Genomic DNA, 22192 nt, shown 5'->3' on the forward strand with positions numbered 1-22192 from the left:
GTCATCTGGGTGGCTCCTCATCGGGAAGGTTGAGGTAGGTGAGACCAGGGCTAGCATGAACCAAAAAAGGATAGGAAAGCTGGCCCACAAAAATTGAAGGAGAGCTGCATAGGCTAAGAGACCAGCGGTCGGAAACAGGTGCTTAGCGCTCCGAGCAGGAGATTGATACTGAAGAGTTGGCATCGGGCGCTCAGAAGCGGGCACCAGGCGCTTGGCAACTGGCGCTGAGCGCTCAGAAACTGGCGGAAGCTCAGGTGGCGTCAGGCACTCATGAAGAGAAGGGTGCTTAAACAAAGACAACGGGCGCCTGAGAGGGATTGCTAGGAGCTTGGAAGCCAAATACTGGCACCCAACAGAAGTACGCTTAAGAGAGAAATAATCTGGACTGTTCCATGCGCTGCAGGAAGCTGAGGACTGTGCCCGGCTCCTTAAGCCACTAACTGGGAATCAGAGAAGAGCAGTCAGCATCGCCTGTGCGCCTGCCTCATCAATGGACGAGACGAATCTAGAAAGTGCTTGCGGTGCTTCCAAGTCCAGGCTGGAGTCTTGGGAGTTGGACGACAAGTGACACACATCCACAGAGATGCCTTTCCAACGGCTGTCTGTCAAAGCCTGGGAGCTATCAACAGGCTCGACTGAGGGGGCAGCTACCCACTGGACCTCCGGTGTCTTCTCCCCAGGTTAGAGGAGTATGGCAGGGACCTTCGTCTAGGAAAACCGGTAGGATGAGCAGCCACCTCCTCCACTTGCATAACACTTTCTCCTGTCAAGACGCCTTTTCAGTGGCTGTCCACCTATACCTGGGAACATGCAACAGGTTCGACTGAGGGGGCGACTACCTAGGCCTCCATTGGACTTTTGACATGCCTTCTCCCAGGTTTAGGGGAGTATGAGTGACCTTGGTCTAGGAGAACTGACAGGACGAGTAACACCTCCTCCACTTCACTCTGTTCACTACTAGGTTAAATTTATTGTTAAACCTAGACTCAAGACTGGCAATGGCAAGGATCGAAAGCAAGGGAGTCAGGTGCAGGAGTAAGTGGATTAAAAGTATGAGGGCTAATAGCAGGAAAAAAAGGCAGGAAGAGGTTAAGAAGGAATAGCAGAGCTATTTCCTAACCTAGGCTAAGGTAGAAACCTAGGGTAAGGGAAGCTCATTTCTTGGCTCTAGAGACCGCTTCCTTTTCTATCCCTCTCTAATTTGTCTAGTTGAGATTTAAGTCCATTCTACTCTTGCTAACTATTAAATTTAATACAAGTTTTTTCCCTACTATATTTCTGCCCACTACATACACTGCAAATTGTATGAAAATCATAATACACTGCAAATTGTATGAGAATCATATGAAGATTTGATTAATCTGGTTTGCAACTTTTGCTACAACAGCAAAAATAGGTGAACTTAAATCAGACACATAATAACCAAAGAACTAGCAAAAATTATCCTGAAAGCTATTAAAGCTTGAAGGCTACTCAGATAAGCAATAATACTTCACTGAAATCCAGCCATATAACCAAAAATCAGTAAACAAAAGCTGCAGCAAACCCCCAATGTTACTCAAGAGCTGGCAGAAACAGAATGAGGTTTTCTGCTAAGTTGTTTCCAGTACTCCTCTTGGTGAGCAGGGCTTGTCACCTACACTAAATAAAGGCTGCCACACAAGTTAGAAACTATAGCTACGTAATTACTTGGAAAGTTACTTATATGAAAATGATATTTTTATAATAAAATAAAGTTTGTTCATACTTACCTGGCAGATATATATATAGCTGTATTCTCCGAAGGTCCGACAGAATTTCAAATTTGCGGCACACGCAGTGGCCGGTCAGGTGGTTAGTACACATTCCGCCGCTGGGAGGCGGGCATCAGGAACCATTCCCATTTTCTATTCAGATTTTCTAACGCCACTGTCTCCTGAGGGGAGGAGGAGGGCAATATGAATATATATATCTGCCAGGTAAGTATGAACAAACTTTATTTTATTATAAAAATATCATTTTGTTCATGAGACTTACCTGCCAGATATATATATAGCTGAATACCACCTTTGGAGGGGGTAGAGACAGCTAAGAATAATGGAAAAAAAACAATTTTAAAGATAAAATATTTTGGTTCCTTATCTGATAGCATAGCTGACTGAGTGGTTACTGTCACCCTAGCCTGCTTCTGCTTTACTAGAGACCCCAGCAAGGTAGTGACCTATAAAGCTGGCGACTTCTAGATGATCTGTCAACGGGGCGTGACCACAATGTGACTAGACCATAGATCATAATACCAGGACAAAAGCAGTATACCAACCACCTAACCAGTACTTTAAGATTTATGAAAAGATTGGGAAGACTGACTCCATCAATCGACCCATCAACCATAAAAAACACAACAAAACAATTAAAAACCCTCCTAAACAGGATTAAAGGATAGGAGCAGAGCTACCCCTGACCCCAAGGTTGTAGCAGCAGCAATGTATGGTCCCAGAGAAAAGCAATTTTCGTATGCTACCTTGACATCTCTTAAGAGTGTGAGGCAAACACCGATTCACTTCTCCAAAAAGTGGCACTGATAATATCACTGAGCGCCATATTTCTCTGGAAAGCCATGGAGGTAGCGACTGCCCTAACTTCATGGGCGTTAACTCTCAATAACTTAAAGTTGGAGTCGTCACAACAAGAATGTGCCTCCTTAATGACATTCCTGATGAAGAATGCCAGTGCGTTCTTCGACATGGGATTAACAGGATGTTTCACAGAACACCATAAATTGTCCAATGGACCTCGCAGGTCCTGAGTCCTTTTAAGGTAATACCTTAGAGCTCTAACAGGGCAAAGAACTCTCTCAGGATTCTGCCCAGCAAGGTCAGTCAAACCTTCAATTTCAAAGATCTAGGCCAAGGATTAGAAGGCCTTTCATTCTTAGCCAAGAAATATAGGGGACAAAGAGCAGACAGCATTATGTCCCTTGAAGCCCACATGTCGGCTGAAAGCCTGAACGCTCACTCTCTTCGCTGTCGCCAGAGCAATGAGGAAGACCGTCTTTCTAGTAACATCCCTTAGAGATGCTGAATGAAGAGGCTCAAAGGACTGGACATTAAAAACTTGAGGACGACATCCAAATTCCAAGTAGGGGGTAATAGGCCGGGGACCTTGGACGTTTCAAAAGATCTCAAGAGATCGTGGAGGTCCTTATTATTAGACAAAGCCAGTCCTCTGTGGCGGAAAACACAGAGAAAGCATGCTCCGATACCCTTTGATAGTTGGGACTGCCAACTTGAGCTTTTCTCTCAAAAAGAGAGAGGAAATCAGCTATTTGGCTCAAAGTGGTCGAGGAAGAGGAAACTCCCTTCTTTCTGCACCAACCTCTGAAGGTTGCCCACTTCGCTTGATACACTTTGATAGAGGAAGCTCTTCTGGCTCTAGCGATGGCCCGTGCCACTGGCCAGAAAACCCCCTCGCTCTGACCAATTTTTCGATAGTCTGAATGCAGTCAGGTTCAGAGCGGGAGGTTTTGAAGGTATCTCGTGAAGTGGGGTTGTTTGAGCAGATCTGCTCTCAGGTAGGTAGTGACCTGGGAACGTCCACTAACCAGAAGAGAATCTCCGAGAACCATTGGTTCGAAGGCCAAAAACGGGCGATGAGCGTCATCCTTGTTCCTTGAGAGGCCGAGAACTTGCGAAGCACTTCTCCCAGAATTTTGAACGGAGGAAAGGCATAAACGTCTAGACCCGTCCAATCCCAGAGAAGAGCATCTATTGCCACTGCGCCTGGGTCTAGAACAGGGAGCAGTAGATGGGAAGCCTCGCTGTTCTTGAGGTCGTGAAAAGATCCACAAGAGGGCGACCCCAAAATTTCCAGAGGTCTTGGCAAACCTCCTGATGAAGAGTCCACTCCGTCGGAAGAAGTTGGTGGCGCCGACAGAGCAGGTCCGCTCGAACATTCTCTACCCCTGCAACAAATCTTGTGAGGATTGTAATGTTGCGAGCTTGAGCCCAGAGGAGAATTTCTCTTGCAAGGCTGAACAGGGGACAAGAGTGTGTCCCGCCCTGTTTTTGAGGTACGCCAAGAGTGTTGTCGAGTTCACTTGAACAACGTGATTGGCAACTTGAGACTCGAAGACTTGGAGGGCTAGGAAGATTGCTGCCAACTCTTTGATGTTGATGTGCCAGGAAACCTGTTGCCCTTTCCAGGTTCCTGACACTTCCCTCCCTCCAGTGTTGCTCCCCAACCTGCCAATGACCCGTCGGAAAAACAACACTAGGTTGGGGCTCAGAAGCTTGAGAGAGATCCTTTTCCCAACTTCACAGGATCGAGCCACCACCACAGAGTCTTTTATGGCAGGAAGGATTCTCAATTCTTCTTCCAAGTCTTCCTTGTTCTTCAGTTCTCCAGCAGAAAGAACTGGAGAGGTCTGAGATGTAGCCTTCCAGAGAAACAAACTTCTCCAGCGAGGAAATGGTCCCCAGCAGACTCATCCATTCCCTCACCGAGCATGTTTCCTTCTCCAAGAAGACCGCGACTTTTCGTAACAATGAACTTGCCTTTCTAGCGACGGAGACGCTAGAAAAGCCGCTGAATTCATCTGAATCCCCAGATAAACGATGGACTGGGGGGATCAGATGCGATTTCTCCATTGATCAGAAGTCCCAGGGACTTCACGAGATCAGAGTAAAGTGAAGGTCCTCCAGACACCGAATCAACCAGTGCGTAGAGTGAGAAGCACAGATCAACCAATCGTCCAGGTAGAGAGAGATCCTGACTCGAGAGGTGCAACCAGCATCGCTATATTCTTCATGAGAAGAGTAAACACCGGTGTTTTCAACGTGGTATGGGGCTGTGCAGAGTCCAAAGCAGAGAGCCCTGAATTGGTAAGTCTTGCCCCCCAAGACAACCGGAGATACTTCATCGAACGTGGATGAATCGGGGCGTGGAAGATACGCATCTTGAAGGTCCAAAGACACCATCCAATCCCGGGATGAAGAGCTCCTAAAATTGACTGAGACGTTTCCATCTTGAACTTGTCCTTCTGGACAAAGTCGTTCAACCTGCTGACGCCCAAGACAGGTCTCAACCTTCTGGCTGTTTCGGAACCAGAAACAGTCTGTTGTAAAATCCCGGGATTTTGTGTCTAAGACTGGCTCCACTGCTCTCTTCTCGAGCATTTGTTCGAGAAGGTCGAACAATATCTTCTGCTTGGCAGGGTGGTACAGGAGATAAATCTCTGGGGTCGAAGACAAAGGCGGAAGAGAGGTCAGGAAAGGAATTAGGTATCCTCTCTCTACTACTTGGAGGGACCAAGAGTCTGCCCCTCTCTCTCTCCAGGCTCGAGCAAAATGAAGAAGCCTGGCTCCTACTGGCATCTGGAGGAGAAACGAGTCACTTGCCGCCCCTCTTGGGGTGACCTTGCCTCTAGGGAAACCTCTGCCTCGAGGTGCGGGTTTAGAAAAACTTCCTGTGGAAGATCCTCCACAAAAAGGGCTGCTTCTTCTTAGCTTGCTGAGACAAAGAAGACGCAGAAGGAGAGGCGCAGAGGGACGCTTAGAGGACCTGGAAAGGAGGTCTTGAGTGGCCTTCTCCTGAAGGCTGGAGGCGATATCCTTAACCAAGGTCTGGGGAAGAGATGGCTGAGAAAGGCGCAATTGAAGCTCTCCCTTCTGAGATGGAGAAACAGACTTCGCCAAAAGGAGCAGAACAATGCTCTCTTCTTTAAAAGAGCTGACGAAAACTGTCAAGTCAGATCTTCAGAGCCATCTCTGACTGCCTTGTCCATGCACCGGTACGCTGGACAGCTCCCAGACTAATAGAACTAGGGCTATTAGCCTTAGTGTTCAGAACGCCCAGACACCAATCCAAAAGTTAAAGACTTCCACAGTCTTGAAAAAGTCCTTTGGTGGTGGTCCATTTCAGTGAGAGTCCAGGAAACCTTAGAAGAGGACTTTTAAAGTGGGATCTCTAGAGTCCACAAGACTATGTAAGTCCCCTTTAAGTAAGGAACTGACAAACCCATATCTTCCCCTGTGTCGTACCAAATTCCGGATTTACCCGACAACCGAGAAGGAGGAAAAGCAAAGAAGTCTTCCCTTGAAACTTTCTAGTAGACATCCAGTCCTGAACTTTCTTAAAAGCTCTCTTAGTAGAGAAAGAAGTTTTCTTCATTTTAAGAAAGCCAGGAGATTTCTCGCCTGAGACGAAGCCAACTGGGGGGACGGGAGTGAGCTGAAGCTTGAAAGGTTTCAGGAAATAAATCCTTAAACAGACAAGTCAGGGTCTGATAATCGGAAGAAGCCGAAGGAACAAGTTTCTCTTCGTCCGAAAAAACGGAAGAGGTTCTTCTTCCTCAACTGGAGGGTCAGGAGAGCAAGGAGGAAGGAGTCGGAATCGCCGATCGCCAGGGACCTAACGTGCTTGGAGGTAGAGGCTACATCCTGAACAGCCTGAACAGAAGAAACGGGAAGTTGATCATCAAGAAAAACTGCAGGCGAGGAAGCAACTTCCGCAGGATGAGAAGATAGAACACGAGGAGAGCGAGGAGCGTCCTGGCGGGAAGCGCGCGCAGCTCCGTGAACAGGCACAGAAGGAGCTTCACGATGGAGAGCGCGAGAAGCGTCCTGGGTGGGAGCGCGCCGAGACACAGGGTGAGGCGCGCGAGAAGCGTGAGGAGCGCGCGGCGCTAGAAACTTGAACCTGGCAAGCGCATCGGGGCACGACAAAATCTTCACAGAGAAGGAATTTCTTTAAACCTTCCTTAGGCGCAAGGCGAAGCTTCAGGAGAAGCAGCAGGCGAAGCGACGAAGCGGGAGAGTGGAAAGGCCTGACTTCTTCACAGGCAGATGCAAATCTTTACGACGCGGCCTGGCCTTTCTACGATCTATAAGAGAATCCAGCTGCTGTTGCATGCCTAACAAAATCTGGCAAGTAGGGCAGCACAGCTCTCTTAGAAGACGGACTGAATTTGAGAGAAGGAAAGTGGTGAGAAGTCTTCTTTCCCAATGGGGAAAGCTCTCCCGTCTTAAGCGCGAGCAGCGTCAAGCTCCGTGAAACGAAAAACTTCTTCCTTCTGCAGGGACTTCCACAAACTTTCAGGTGGAAGCGTAAAGCGTCTAGAGGAAGAGGGCGTGGCGTCCTCTCCTCTCATGCTTCTCTTGAGAGGTCGAGAGAGTCAACCGAGCGCTCCAACCCCGGGGGGGAGGACATGTCGGAGGGCGAAGCATTCCTTATGGATGCGTGCCCGAGCACGATCCCTGGCAGCCTGGGTGGAGTCATCAGGACCTGCCGAAGGGACGCCAGATCGGAGGAGCCCCCGTAACCTTCATGCGACTTCGACATGCCCTCTCCCTGGGTCTTGGGAGTTCGGCAGAGGTCCAGGCCTAGAAGCATTATAGGGTCGATCTGACGCCCCCTCCACAACACTAGGGGGATTAACGCACACTAACACTTTGCGCTTGCAGGGCATTCACTTTATTTTCAAGAGCGAATAGACTCCAGAACGAGAGTCAGAGCATTACTTTCTGCAACAACCTCAGGGCAAGGCAACACTAAAGGGTTAGGACTACAAGCTACAGGGTTACTAACGGAGAAAACCCTGACCGACCAACCACAGAAACACTCCTGGAGGAAGACCTCCTCATCCTATCACGCTCCAATTTAAGCATATAGGATTCATACTTCTTCCATTCTCCCTCAGATAATCCCTCACATTCATTACATCGATTGTCCACAGAACATTCCATACCTCTACATTTCATACATAAGGTGTGAGGGTCTATCAAAGTCTTCGATAGCCTCACCTTACAACCACCCAAGCTACAAACACGATAGCTAGAGGAAGACATTATATAAAAAAGAAAAGTCAAAAGCAAAATTCAAAAACGGTCCAGAAAAGCGTATGCCAAGCCACAGATCCAAGTCGATACCAAAAACAACCAAAATACTCAAGTGACAAAATATTGAAATCCAAAAAGCGGAGGAACTGACAACAGGTGTTGACAGTCCGGCGACAGAGAAAATCTGAATAGAAAATGGGAATGGTTCTGATGCCCCCCTCCCAGCGGCGGGAATGTGTACTAACCACCTGACCGGCCACTGCGTGTGCCGCGAAATTTGAAATTCTGTCGGACCTTCGGAGAATACAGCTATATATATATCTGGCAGGTAAGTCTCATGAACAAAATGTGAAATAACATTCCCTTGTAGCTCCACTGTATTTTTCTGTAAATCCATCTTACAAGACCTAATGACATTAACTTCATTTGCATTTACTTCATTCATGGATAATTCCAACTAACTTTACATCTTTAAGAGGTATGCCACAACAATGCATGACCGTCCATAATTAGTCTTCGGATTCTGCCAAATGCCTTCTCATCATCAACAAAAGCTATCAGAAGATCTCTATAAATTCCACACACTGCTTCACAGTATGTCATAACACAAATACTGTATCTGATTTGTGCAATGCATGCCTCTTCTAGAACCAGTTTGTTTATCTATAAGGATGTTATCAATTTCTTTCTATATCCTGCTGAGAATAAGCATACCAAACATTTTATTGCAACCTACCAAATTGCAATGCCTCAACAGTTATAAACCATAATCAGTCACCTTTCTTTGGTACCTTTGTCATGCCTTCCAATACCCTTTAATCAGGCTTTGTTTCCTCATTCCATATTCTACATAACAGTCTAGTTAATGTATGAGGTGTCATTCAAGTTTCTACTAAAATCATGTCTGAAGTGATGCCATAATAATTTGATGTTTTTCATAAAATAATTTAATTTAATCTTTATTCCACCTCAAAAACTATGAATTTATTTGTAAGTGCATTGTGGTCATCTTCATCATCTGGAATATCTACTTCTCTCCCTCACATCTCTCATTCATAGCAATACTAAAATGTTCCACCCAAAAATGTCTCTGTTCATATGATTATATTACTGACCCATCCCTCCTTCTGACAAGTATTTTGCTCTTTTTTCTTTTCACCTGCTGAAATCATTATAATTCTGTAGGCTAAGTTAACACCTGCCACTCCTTAGATACTATGCCAACATTAACTTGTTTGTCCAAGTGTGTGTGTGTGTGTGTGTGTGTGTGTGTGTGTGTGTGTGTGTGTATGTGTGTGTATGTGTGTGCATGTGTAATATTGTCTGAAAACATACTTTCCCAACTCATGTCACTTTGTACATCTACACTCAAGGGTATCCATAAGAAGTTTTTTAACTTTTGCTGTAACACTTGGCCATTTGGCGAAAAAAATCAACAACACTGACCTTATGTTTCTCATGCAAACTGGTGGGCATAAACCTTTTGATAATCTAATAACAAATGCTGTTTTTGTGAGAGAGAGAGAGAGAGAGAGAGAGAGAGAGAGAGAGAGAATGTAAATATGTGATGTAAATGTGTCATGAGAATATCTGAATAGGGACTGCATATAACACATCATCATTGGAAACAAACATGATTAACCTAAATGGTGAAAACTCTCCCAACAGCATGGATAAGACCTCTCTGAATGTAGGTTACATCACTTAGTATGGAGTTTTGCTCTAGATTAAAGGAATTCACACCCGATAGAAGAGTGGATGTTGGCACACATCAGTGATATTTATTTATGGAAGAATATATCTTTATTCATAACTGATACTCCACTGCTTTGTTACAAGAAGCAAGCAGACAAAAATAACAGAAACTTATATCAGAATAATTAACCAATTATTCTAAATTCTATAAGAACACTGAAATGCATCAAACTGAAGGAAAACACATGACAAACCAATTTATTTTACACAAATATACTGTAGCCTACAGCAGTATATCTCCATTACTTCTAGTCAATAAGTTGAGAGCTGTTAGTAATTAGGTATGTTACTCAACTGAGTGTCCTTACCTTTGTATCCATTATAATTGAACGTCCGCCAGCTCTTCCACCAGAAGACAAAATGGCATACTTGCAGTCAATCAGCATCAACATAGCTGCCACACTAAGGTATCCAACTACAGCCATTATTAGGGCACCCTCCATAATACCAGACTGAAAAAAAAGAACTGAAATGAAGATACTGTACTAAAATGTACTAAATCTTTACACTAATTTGTAAATTTGCTATGTACAGAAACCTGAGCCTTTTACACAGAAGTACATATCCATAAGTGCAGCCTAGAAAAGGTTGTTGAAATTTCGTAACAAGATGGTTAACTGAACTCTTCTCACTCACATTCCATAAGCCAGCACTTTTTCCTTATGCATCAGGGACAATGTGGCTGGATGAGGCAGGATTATGATACAAGGCTCTCGGTATATACAAATTACTTCAAGATTTGATATTTGTTCCTATGGGAATAAAAACCATTGCCTTTTATGCCTGAGACTCACTCTTTGGATGGGAGGAAAGTTTCTCAACTAACTGGCAAGTTGAATCTCCACTTGAAAATGCCATGTTCCTGGTCATGAATACAAGCATGGGACTCATGATTCCTGTAAACCTCTTATACCATCTGGCATAGATATAGCGAGACTGATAAGCCCTAATCCAGATTGAGATGTGTCTATACCCATTCTACGAACTTTGGAAAACCAAATGCTACCCAAAAGAGGGAAGCATATGTCAGAAAGCAGCTAATATCTGGTTAACTGTAATGGGTGGGTTCAAATGTCAGGTTGCCAAACACCTCATCACAACCCCCATTAAAAGGATGGAAGGAGTCTCACCTGATGAGCTGAAGCTCTAACATAGAACGCTCTTTTGTGCAGTTTACCTTCATCGAGACCCATTTCAGCAAGTGCTTGGCTTAAGTACTGCCTTGCAGTGGAAGGAATAAAAGTGAGAAGGTACAGAGAGAAACCAATAACAAACCAATTCAACCTCCCCCCTTATGGCCTCTGAGTATCTTTGGACCTTGGGTATGATGCTTTGTTTGAGAGGAACTGCTGAACTGACATCATTGGTCATGAAGAGAAGGTGTTCCAAGACTTGTGGGAAACATCACTGAGCTAAATTGAGCTATGGGTAGTTGATATTGCCATATGTCTATTCTCATTATCTGTGAAACAGAGAAGTTTCTCCCAAAGGCTAAGGATGGGTAATGGCCTTACTCCATGGATTACTGTTCCCCTTGCAGGATGAGTCTTATGCCCTTTTACTCACTTCAGGAAGCCTGAAAGAGTGTTCTTAGACACATCCATCTTGTGCCTGCCAGAGCTAACAAACAGGCATCAACACTGGTCTTAGAGGTCAGGTCAATACGAGCTAGTATCCCAAGGCTTACACTTGGTACAAAAACACCTCAGCAAGATTCCCACCAATTAAGTCCATGAAAACCTTTAAATCTCATCAATAGATGGGTTCTGAGTTTCTCCCATAAATTTGGGAAAAGTCGACAACAAGACAGACTCCCAACCTTCCGAGATCAGTCAAGATAGGGCTCCCCCAAGGGCTAGTACAGCACCTGAGTTATGCTGGGGAGGATGAATCTCTACCAATCTGGAAGCTGAAGCCTTTGAGGTGACTGTTTGAAGTTCTTCACAAGCATGGAGAACTACTGAGGAAGAGGTTCATGCTTTGCAGCTGGCAAATATGGATCAAGGAAGGGCGGTAGCCTTTCACTGAAGGGAATGAGAGGAGCTCGTCTCAATGAAGGTCGGTGAGGAAGTTTGTCACCACACAGAAACCCTATCATTCAAGAAAAGCCTCTCTCTTGCAGGAATTGCTGGATAATTTCCAATTTTGTAGGATGGGGGTTGGCACTGATTGATGGTACTTCAAGCCATGTGGCTGGCAGAGAAGAGAAGGCCAGGGGGGAATCTCTTAGTGAGCCTTAGCCAAAAGAGATAGGAGATTGGGATACCATAAGACAAGGAGCCAAAGAAGAACTCCAAGGTCATTCTAACACCCAGAGTAACTAACACTCAGGTACCCACTCAGCATACCAGACTGAATGGAGGAAGGGCATACACATCCAGATTGTCCCAAGGGTGCTAACAGCATCCTCCAGGGCAGCCAAGAGAAATGTAGCAGTGGAGCAAAATACTGGAGGTTTCATACAAGTTGATCATCAGTGTTCTCAAAAGCTCAAGCAGCCTTTCTGCCACATGAAGATATTGGGGACCACTGACTGCCTCTGGCAAATGATCTTGACAGCATGGAGAACTGCCCACTTGTGCACATGCATTGCTCACCAGTGGTATAAAATGACCCATCACAAGATCTTGGAATGTTTGTAGGGATAGCAGTGCTGCAAGCATTTCTAAGACATTAATTTGCAGATGAAGGTTCTTCTGTGCCCACATACATGAATATGAGACACTACCAAGGTGTGTGCCCCACCACTTTTTTGACTCATCCAAGAACAGAAGCATCTCTGGAAGTGGAGGTTTAAAAGAATTTCCACAAAGAAGCTCCAGTTATTCAGCCACCAACCAAGGTCTTCCCTCACTTCTTGGCTCAAGGGCACTAAGTGAGAGGGAGAGTTGCCTGAAATGAACATAAGTGGGGGTGCCTCTGAGGCCTCAGTTTCTCCAAGGACAGCAAGTGAGCAAAGGATAACCTGCCAAAGTTGGCCTGGTTGTTCCTGTTTCTATGGGAATTGTGCTGTCCCCTCCCAGAGCTTTCTGCCATAAGATTCTGACGGGTGAACTCTCGCCACTGTTGTATATATCAGCATGCCCTGGTATTTGCCTCTTGCTTAGGTGTGAGATCGACCTTCCTCCAGCCTATAGTGATCCCAGATCAAGCAAATGTGAGGTGGCAGTCTCTGTTCCTGAGCAATTGCACCTCTGAGGATACCATAACTAGCTGATCAGCCAGACAATGAAAAAGATGTATCCCATGCAAGAGGCCCCAAGCTGGTACCAATAGGGTAGAGCAGGCTCAACCACCAATGCTTCTGGAGAGGCACAGGCAAAGAGTCACCATACTCACTAAACACTGGGAGAGTGGGTTGAGCTTCTTCCTGTCTGTGAAGACATGGGAAGGTCTGGGGGTGCTTGTGCACAGTACAGAGACACCATGCAAGAAGGTTACCACACACAACCTTCATGTGCATGCACAGTCTTTAGACCATCATACACACCACACAGCACGAGGTAATAGTTAGACCATCATACACACCACACAGCACGGGGTAAAGATGGCTCTACCATGTATGGGTGATGAGCTGTGCTCTCCACATACCAGGTGAGCAAGCTGAGCCTTTCTACTGTCTGGGAAGACATGGGAGGCTTGGGGTGTTCACACATGGTACAGGAACACTCACACTTACTATGTAAGCATATGGTCTGGAGATCTCTTACTTACCAGATGGTAATGTTAGCTCTACCATATGTGCTTCTGGTGGAACATGGAAGGAGAGCACCACTCATAACAAAGAAGTGCTGGTCAATGGGGGTACCAAGATGATTGGTAAGGCCTTGTCAGGCCTACCAACAGTGAACTTCACACCTAGAGGTAGGCAGATGCTGTTGCTTCCCCCATACTGATAAAGCACTCACTCAAAACCCTACAGAACTTCTGGTGAGAGTTCTTCAAGGACTCTGAGCATTTTTCACGCCTGAGAAATGTGGGTCAATGGAGTACCAGACTTGCTGGTCTCACCTGTGTCTGCTCCATCTACACTCAATTTAACACCAGCAGTTGGACACACACCATCACCTCCCTGAGATGTGGAAGGTGCTCTCCCAAAATCCTACAAGATTCCGTATGGGTGGTCTTTGAATACTCTCCTCCTCTTCTTTTTATGGGAGGAGGGTGGAGTAGAAGGGTGAGGAGGAGGGTGAGGAAGAGCTTAAGGAAAAAGAGGAGGAGGATGAAGAGGAAGAGGGGAAAGGAAAGCACTGGAGCTGCCTTTCCTTGCACCTAGCCCATGTCTTACCCTCCACTGAAGATTGCAACCATGGCTGATGCAGCTGGAGCATCTTCCACAGAAAGTGCAACTGCTTCAGGAAGCTCAATGGCATTGGACTCCTACCATTTACAGCAACAGCAGATTGTAGAAGTCACTGTGGTAATGGAGTGCTGAGCCCATCTCCCATGCATGCCCCTGTCGGCAGAGAGTGGTGCACTCAGGGGACGGATAGGGAGGTGTTTGATGGCAAGGAGGAAGTGGTAGGCTAACTCTTCTAGCATACCTCTTCTACCAAACACTTCCATACACAGCAATAAATTTACCCCCAACAACTGAGCAGTATACAATAGGATCCACCTCAATGGAGTGCATGAAGGTTCAGTACATGTGCAAGTGCCCTTCACACCTCAGATAATGACACTTTTCCACGTAAAAAAAAAAAAATCACGTTTCAATTTAGCAGTCAGTTAGAGCACAAGACATCCTCATTTGACAGCAGCTGAAGAAAACTGTTTGATGATAGTAAGTGGGTGATGAGTGTCCCAATTCACTCCCTCAACCACTAGTCAAATCGCTCCTACATAGCTTATACTTGTGAAAATTCAGAGATACGAACAAATGGGATTGCACATTAAAACTGTGTTCAGAGTGCCCCTCCTTTACCATCCGTAAGTTCAAATTTTGCTCTGTGCGCCTATTCTGCTTAGTTACAATTTTTGGTGCTACACATGCCGTACAGCACTTTAGCACACACCAACCCACTGGCCCAGACTCTTGTATCTGTGCCAGTGGCAAGACAAGCTCTGATGTGCTCCAAGCTATTCCTGTGATTTTATCGTGAAATATTTAGCCCATCCTTTATCTATCATGGGTAACGGCAAGCATAAGGCAAGTGAGGTTGGTGGCAGAGGTAAAAAGCAGCAAGACATCTCAGTAGAAACTAGGGTGGCAATTATAAAGAAATTAGAGTCATGAAAAAATGGCGAACGTAGCATGCATGTATAATATGAATTGTTCAACTGTTGGCACAATACAAAGAGCAAATTATGGAACATGTTAAAAGTGCCATGCCTATGCAGTCAACAATTATAAGCAAGAGAAGGGAGAAGCTGATAGAAGAAATGGAAAACTTGTAGGTATCTGGATGGAACACCGCTTAGCCTCATGCTGATTCAGGAAAACGATAAAAGCCTTTCTGATGACTTGAAGGCTAAGGCTGGCAAAAACGCTTCAGATAAAACATTTTCTGCAAGTTATGGATGGTTCCATCACTTTAAAAAACGTGCTAACTTGCATCACGTGTCTGTTAGTGGTGAGGCAGTGAGCACTGACAAGGCAGCAGCCTAAAAATTGCCAAGACACTCAAGGAAATCATTGATAAGGAAGGTTATACCCCTCAGCAAGTTTTCATACTGATAAGACAAGTCTTTTCTGGGAAAAAAATTCCAGAAAAAACATACATCAGCCGTGAAGAGAAGACGATGCCAGGATATAAGGTGGCAGAGGATAGGCTAGCCTTACTGCTGAGTGGCAACACATCAGGAGACTCATGTTAAAACCACTCTTAGCGCACTGCACTGCAAATCCACGGGCACTCAAAAACATCACAAAGAGCTCTCTATCCATAATCTGGATGTCCAATAACAAAGCATTGGTGACTCTTGCTATATTCGAAGACTGGTTTTCCATCACTTTGTTCCTGAAGTTAAGCTGTACTGCCAAGAGAATGGGATTCCTTTCAAGATTCTCTTAATCTTGGATGATGCCCCTGGGCACCCACTGCACTTGGATGATTTCGATCTGGATGTGAAAATTGTGTATTTAACCCCCTTACATAACTCCACTCCTTCAACTGATGGATCAAGGAGTAATAGCCGATTTCCAGAAATATTACACCCATTGTACTTACAGGCCAGCATTTAAGGAAGTAAATAACCCTGGTGTGTCCTTACGTGACTTCTAGAAGGGATACAACATTTATAATTCCATCAAGAACACTGATGCTGCATGGTATGAAGTAAGTGACATCACCATGAATGGAGCAAGGAAGGCTTTATGCCCACAGTTTGTCAATGACTTCCAGGGATTTAATCAGGAAGAGGAGGCAATGGGAATCATTAACAGTCTTGATGACATTAATGAAAAGCTACATCTTGACTTAAGAGGAAGAGGACTTTGAAGAGCTGTTTGAGTCTCATTCAGAAGTTAAGGGATGAAGATTTAATGGAGCTGGAAGAAATGCAAAGAACAGAAGAACATGAGGAAGAAGAAGAACTTCTTCCTTTAAAGAAGTCTAAAATGAAATTGTTGGCTGAGGGGTTTTCTCTTATAGAGAAAGCATTAATCATTTTTGAGAATCAGGACCCAAATGTTGAGAGATTCTCAAAAGTGGCAACAACCATCAACAATGCTATCCAGTGTTATCGTCTCGTATACTATGAAAAGAAAAGATAATCAGTGCAAACTTCCTTAGACCAATTCTTCTAACCAGTCTTCAACCTCAACAGCCTCCCAACCTCCACTGACTGCTTCCTCCTCAGATGAAGAAGAAAGTGATACTGAAGAAATCCTAGCCAAAGAAGATACTGACATTGACAACCCGCCATCCCTGTACTTCCACACTGCCTCTCCTCCTCTCATCCATCACCTCAAGCCTGCACTACCAGTTTCACAGGTAAGAAAAACTGTATTATCATCACAATTTATTTAGGTTTTATGTATCATAAGTATTAATAAAGTACTCTAAAAAATACAGTACTGTATATGGAGTGTATTGTTTTAGGATGAAAAGACATACAGTACTGTATTGATTTTATATCACACTGTACTTAAATAGGAGTGAAGAGTACAGTAACTAACTTACAAACAATTCAACATACAAATGGCCATCCGGAATGTAACTCATTCATAAGCAGGGCGGTGTCTGTATAGCGATGGTTTGTATTTCAGCAGAGACAAAACATTTTATGTATCAGTAACAGATATTTTTGTTGAGACTGAATGAATTCTGCTTCACTGCAATAAAAAAAATCTTGAGTTAGTTTACAGTAACAGATGTTACAACAGAATGCATTTGATGAACTAATGCTATATTTTCTCAAATGCTAAACTTCCTTGTAGCATTTTTCCTTTAAAAACATGTTCACAAATTCAAAGATAATTTGTTGTAATGTATATAATTGTAATGTGTATAATTAAAAAAGCATTCTTTTTGCTCAGTGATTTTTGGAAACGAGATTTACAGTACAGGAGAACGTAAACAATTTTGGCATGCTGCCTAGTATAGTATGATTATTTTACCAGTACACACATGGTGACAAATTTAACATAAGGTAATCTTGGGTAGTGCATGACTTTCATAGGCTAACAGAGATTGGATGGTAGAACTGTAGTACAACTCCTCATGGGGTATTACCTTGGAAACTGACTCTTTCTATAGTATTTTGGTTGCTTATCAAGAATTTACCATTATCTTTTGTTGGTCAACCATAATTAAACTCAGAACGGATATGTTTTTGTAAGCTGGTCATCCTGGAATGGTATCGCCCATGCCCAGTGTTATAGGAACTTTTGGTAAATGTGGAGTTTCCTTCACCAGGGGTTTTGGGGGATGGAGCCCCCCCCACCTAAGTAAAAAAGACTACAGGTACTAGGTTAGGTTAAGTTAGGGTAGATTAGGTTAGTATAGTTCCTTTTATAATAGGTTTTCTTAGCCAAACCCTTCTTGAACATTTGGCTCCCTAACTTGCAAGTGCACAGAGCCATTCCTTAACGACAACATGACAGTCCGGTCTTTCTCCCAGCGATTTTGGTATTTCTAAGTAATAGCTCCGAATGGACTATATGAAACAGTTCTGCGAATATAAAAGTCATTAAGGAGCCATGAGTTCAAGAAGGGATTGGCTAAGGAAATCTATTATAAAAGGAACCATACTAATCTAACATACCCTAACCTAACCTAACCTAGTAGGCCGTGTTAGTTAGTTGGGGGCAGAGCGCCCAGAACCCCTGGTGAAGGAAACCACTTTTTACCAAAAGTTCCCCTATAACACTGCGCATGCGCAATAGCATTCCAGGATGGCCAACATACAAAAACAATCAGTTCTGAGGTTAATTACAGTCGAATGACAAAGCATAAGGGTAAATCCTTGATAAGCAACCACAATACTATAGAAAAAGTCAATTTCCAAGGTAATACTCCATGCAGAACTCATAATTAGTCTAGTTCTACTGCGATTTCCCCCACCCAAAGCCCTTCATTCCCAAAAGGTCCCCACCCATGTTGGATAGAGATGATGTTAGCCTAATAATAATTGGTAATTCTAAGTATTAGCTCCGTGCCTGTTTTTACCTTGGAACCTGGTTTTTTCTACACTTTTAGGGCTTCTGATACTGGCGGTGCATTTGTTTGTTGTCGGCCAAATGGAATTTCTCTTCGCCGTGTTTAGTACTGGCCCGGGGGGGGGGGGGAAGGCAGTACCATAAGTTAACAAGTTATTGCACTTGCCGGACGGGATATGAACCGTTCCAAACAGACATACCCGTGCTCTGTCTTGTGAAGATCGCGTATGGAAACCCCTTGTTGGATGGACTTCATGGGGTTAATTACAGGTTAATTACATTCATGCGACAAAATCTGAAGGTAAACCCATGATTAGCAACCAAAAAACTATAGATAAAGTCAAATTAGAAGGAAATTGCCGCCACAGAGATACTACTACTTAGATCTACCTAATAATAGACCAACATTAAACAACCCCACCTCCTTCATCAGCAACACTAAATGTATAGGAAAAATGCATTTCCCAAAGTAATAGCGGCTGAGGAGCTGTCCTATAGTTTTACCATTTTGGACCTCATGTCCCGGTATGGAATGTTTTTTTATTAGGCCCACTGACACTGGCACTGGCACTAAAATTAAATCTCAAGATGCATCCCTGCAATTGCTATTTCCACATTTTACAAGTGATCAAAGGTGTCCTAAGGGACAAAGGTCCTGGAGAGGTAAGACCCAGCGTTCTAGGTTAGGTTAGTTTTTAGTGTACTGGGTATGCTACTTTACCCACGTCAACCTAATGGCTTTTGCCAAACCTTTGCATAGTTGGCTTTTTATTTTCACAGATAATGGCTATACACATAAGGGCATTTTCTCAAGCGAATATCCTTTATCTTAATTTCTGAACATGAAAGAACTTACTTCTTTGAAGGCAAAGGGTAATCCGAGCATTCCGGCACCAATAAAGGAGACGAATATATTAGCGATAATCTTTGTAGGGCTTGTGATGCCCGCTCCAGGTCGATTGACACCCATAACAACAACAACAACAACGATATTTATGGAGCCAGGGTGAACTTTTCATTTATCACTCGATCGGGACGTAGCATCACTGACTAACAGGTGAGTGGAGTTGACTGGTGAAGGTGCTAATCTTTCCTCAGGCTTACCAACTACCTTTAATCATTGAAACGTCATATAAGGCAAGTCAGTGTTTGACGATGTGTATTCATATGCCAATAGACACATTTTGTTTGAAATTACATATCAACTACAATACAGTATTGTATTTGGGGAAAAGGGGCAGTCGTTTTAAATTCTTACAAAATACTCATCTCCATCCAAATTTCCTACGTAAGCAATAAGTTACTGTACATCGTTTTTCTTATAAATAACTTCCCATACACCGATACTAGTTATTAAATGTCATACTGGATATTTTCATTGTTTCCTATGTGTTGTATTTGTTAGAAATTGCAAACATTTTTTATCTAACAATTGGATTAGAGATAACAGGAACAGATGAAATGAGTAAAGCGCAAATGACATATGAATGTAAACAAATGTTTCGCAGACGGAGGTTTTACCGGCCAAATTGAAAAGGAGACACTGAAAATAATAGTTTAAGCTGAAACAGTAAATGTTCCAACAGCCGAAACCCTGCAATCGTGTAGGTAAGATAAATTCATCTCTGAATATCTCTTCAAATTGAGTACCGTAGGTTACCTTGGACAAGGTTAATTCTATGCAGGCCAGTCGAATGTTTCAACTTCACTAGCCTGAGCATGGCCAGTAAGCTAATAGTACGATAAAGTAGCCGGATTTTATGTTCGTTAATAATTTTTTCGACAGGATTTCGCGAGCTCTGAACGATTTTTACAATTATTTGAGTTACAAACCTTCGCTGCGAGGATTCATTCAATAATCAGGCTATGGAGGACCGATGTTTGTGCCTGCAAGCATATAAACCTCTGCCTTAGGTAAATACACCCATATTTTACAATCTGACCACAGCAGTACTTAAAGTCGTAGCCGGATACATAGACCTTACATTTTTCCAACTGGTTATCTTGTGTTTTATCCATTTGCAACCACTATTTCAAATGCAAACTAACTTTTTTTCCCTACTCCATTATCCAGCAGTGGGAAACCTGGGTCATTAGGCAGGGGAAAGCCAAGTATGAGGTAAATGCACTAGCCAGAAAGGTAGGAATAACATAAATTACAACACAATCTTTCAAAGAAATAGAGTGGCCTAGTTTGTGCATATCACTTGTAAGTGTTGAAGATTTACAAGACAAGTGTAGAATGACGAAAATAAACATAACCTTTCCTAGAATGCTATGTCCTGACCTAACCAGACCTTATCTTCCTAACCTCACTCAGGGCACCGTGTCCTGACCTGACTGGGGACGCATTCATCCCTCCTGGACCCACCAACTAATACCAAACTTTGGGAACAATGGACTAGAACCTGATCCTGTCTTTCTGCAAACTACCCAGATTTACAAAGCATGAAAATGTTGCAAGGATAGCTACATGGATGCATCCTAACTTAGCTTTAGACACCTAATCTAACCAAGGGCACAAGGTCTTTACCTGGCTGACAACCCCCAACCAGACTTGACGAAGAGAACTATAAAAGTCAGAGTGAAATATATGGATATATCATAATCCATCCTAACTTATGGCCTTGGGCCTTCACATGGTTGAGATGCCAATCCCTCCATTTCCCAATCCTAACCTGACCCAGAGCACCATAGATCATTAAGGAGAAATGTAGAAATTCATCTTACGAACTTACTACACCAGGTCCTACCTGCCTGGGTGATTACCCCTTGTCTCCTCCTTAGCATTGTACATAGCATATTCCTTACCCTAAAGTTGGGAGGTACACAACTAGAAGGCACACATTACCTCTTGTTCCAGGCATAGTCTCATTGATTGATTCTGAGCAAAGATTGCTTTTGTGGAGAGGCATTTAGTATTGTAAGGGATTAAGTTACTTCCAGATGGATAAAGTAATTTTATATCTGAAATACATTATTCAAGATCTTAATCAACAGTACTTACACCCAAAGCACCCGTACCTAAACTGAAGAAACCACTGTGAAAAATGGTTAAAGTCTTGAAATGTCATAAGAATTTATGGAGTTTCAATTGGTAGAAAAGATGGATAATTATTACTTGACAAAAAACCCACAGAAGCTATTGTGAGTACTGTATATGTTACAAGTACTTACCTCTCCCAGTGTCAAAGAACCCAAAATGGAATCCCATCAAAAAAAAACAAAAAAAACAGTGGACTCAGAAAGTTATTTAAACCCTCATGTCCCGAACACTGAATACGTGACTTATTACAATATTGGCTTGCCCCATATATTCCCAGTTATATAAAGCTTAAATGACCATCATTTGACCCTTTCTTTTATTAAATTTGGTGGGGTTAGGAATTGAAGTATCTTTGGAAGGAGTAATCTGAGTGAGTCTCCTGAACTGACTGGAGTTCTGCACACCTGGGCTACCCCTCCTTGTTGAAAGGATGAGGAGGAGTACCCGAGCCTCTGTGCAAGATCAAATGTCAGATACTGGACCTTTTCGCATGAGTGAGGAAATGTGACTCTTACGAAATAGGCTTGAAGAATCTTTAGAGTCAGAAGCAGTAAGGAAAAGCTGAGCTATGGTTTCCCTTATTGCCAGACTCTCCTTCTTCCCCTTTGCCAGAGGAAGGAGCAGAATTGCTTCTATGATTCTAGGAGAAAAATAGAACGGGTGCTTGATGTGTAGTTGTACCGCATCAGCGCCAGGTCCAGCACGTGTTGGTTCAAGTCCTATTCTCATCCCGAAGGAGGAGAAGTAGAAGGACGGGGAAAGAGGAGGAAAAGAGGCCAGTCACTCCCGGTATCCTTCTCACTTCCAGAACCAACACCTTAGGCGAGATGTTCCATGTCCTCTTGAAGGAGCTGGGTAAGAGAACACAACTTGTTGAGCAGCCACCACAGGGCCAAGGAAAAATTGTTCCAAGCCAAGGGCCTGTGGGCAAGACCATAGGACAACAAGAGTGTGGTCTATGAGACCACATCTTGC

At 43.7% G+C, this 22192-nt stretch overlaps 2 protein-coding genes across 4 annotated transcripts in view; one reads left to right on the forward strand and one right to left on the reverse strand.

Moving 5' to 3' along the window:
- Window positions 1-19279, reverse strand: part of LOC136850621 (uncharacterized) — a 58370-nt gene extending 39091 nt beyond the window's left edge. The window contains exons 1-2 of the mRNA XM_067124316.1: window positions 19028-19279; window positions 9878-10021 (exon numbers count right to left, since the gene is read on the reverse strand). Of these exons, the coding sequence (XP_066980417.1) occupies window positions 9878-10021; window positions 19028-19141 (258 nt within the window). The 5' untranslated portion in view covers window positions 19142-19279. The remainder of the gene's footprint in view (window positions 1-9877; window positions 10022-19027) is intronic.
- A 350-nt stretch (window positions 19280-19629) lies between these two features.
- The window catches only part of xit (ALG6/ALG8 family glucosyltransferase xit), a 146808-nt gene continuing 144245 nt past the window's right edge, over window positions 19630-22192 (forward strand). The window contains exon 1 of one of the 3 annotated variants that reach the window (XM_067124320.1): window positions 19630-19779. The gene's annotated coding sequence lies outside the window, so the exon portion shown is untranslated. Of the gene's footprint in view, window positions 19780-19822; window positions 20086-22192 lie in introns of those variants that run through there. The other 2 variants (XM_067124322.1, XM_067124321.1) reach the window with 2 other exon arrangements.

This window comes from Macrobrachium rosenbergii, chromosome 22, assembly GCF_040412425.1.
Source record: "Macrobrachium rosenbergii isolate ZJJX-2024 chromosome 22, ASM4041242v1, whole genome shotgun sequence".
In the NCBI taxonomy this organism is placed as follows: Eukaryota; Metazoa; Arthropoda; class Malacostraca; order Decapoda; family Palaemonidae; genus Macrobrachium; species Macrobrachium rosenbergii.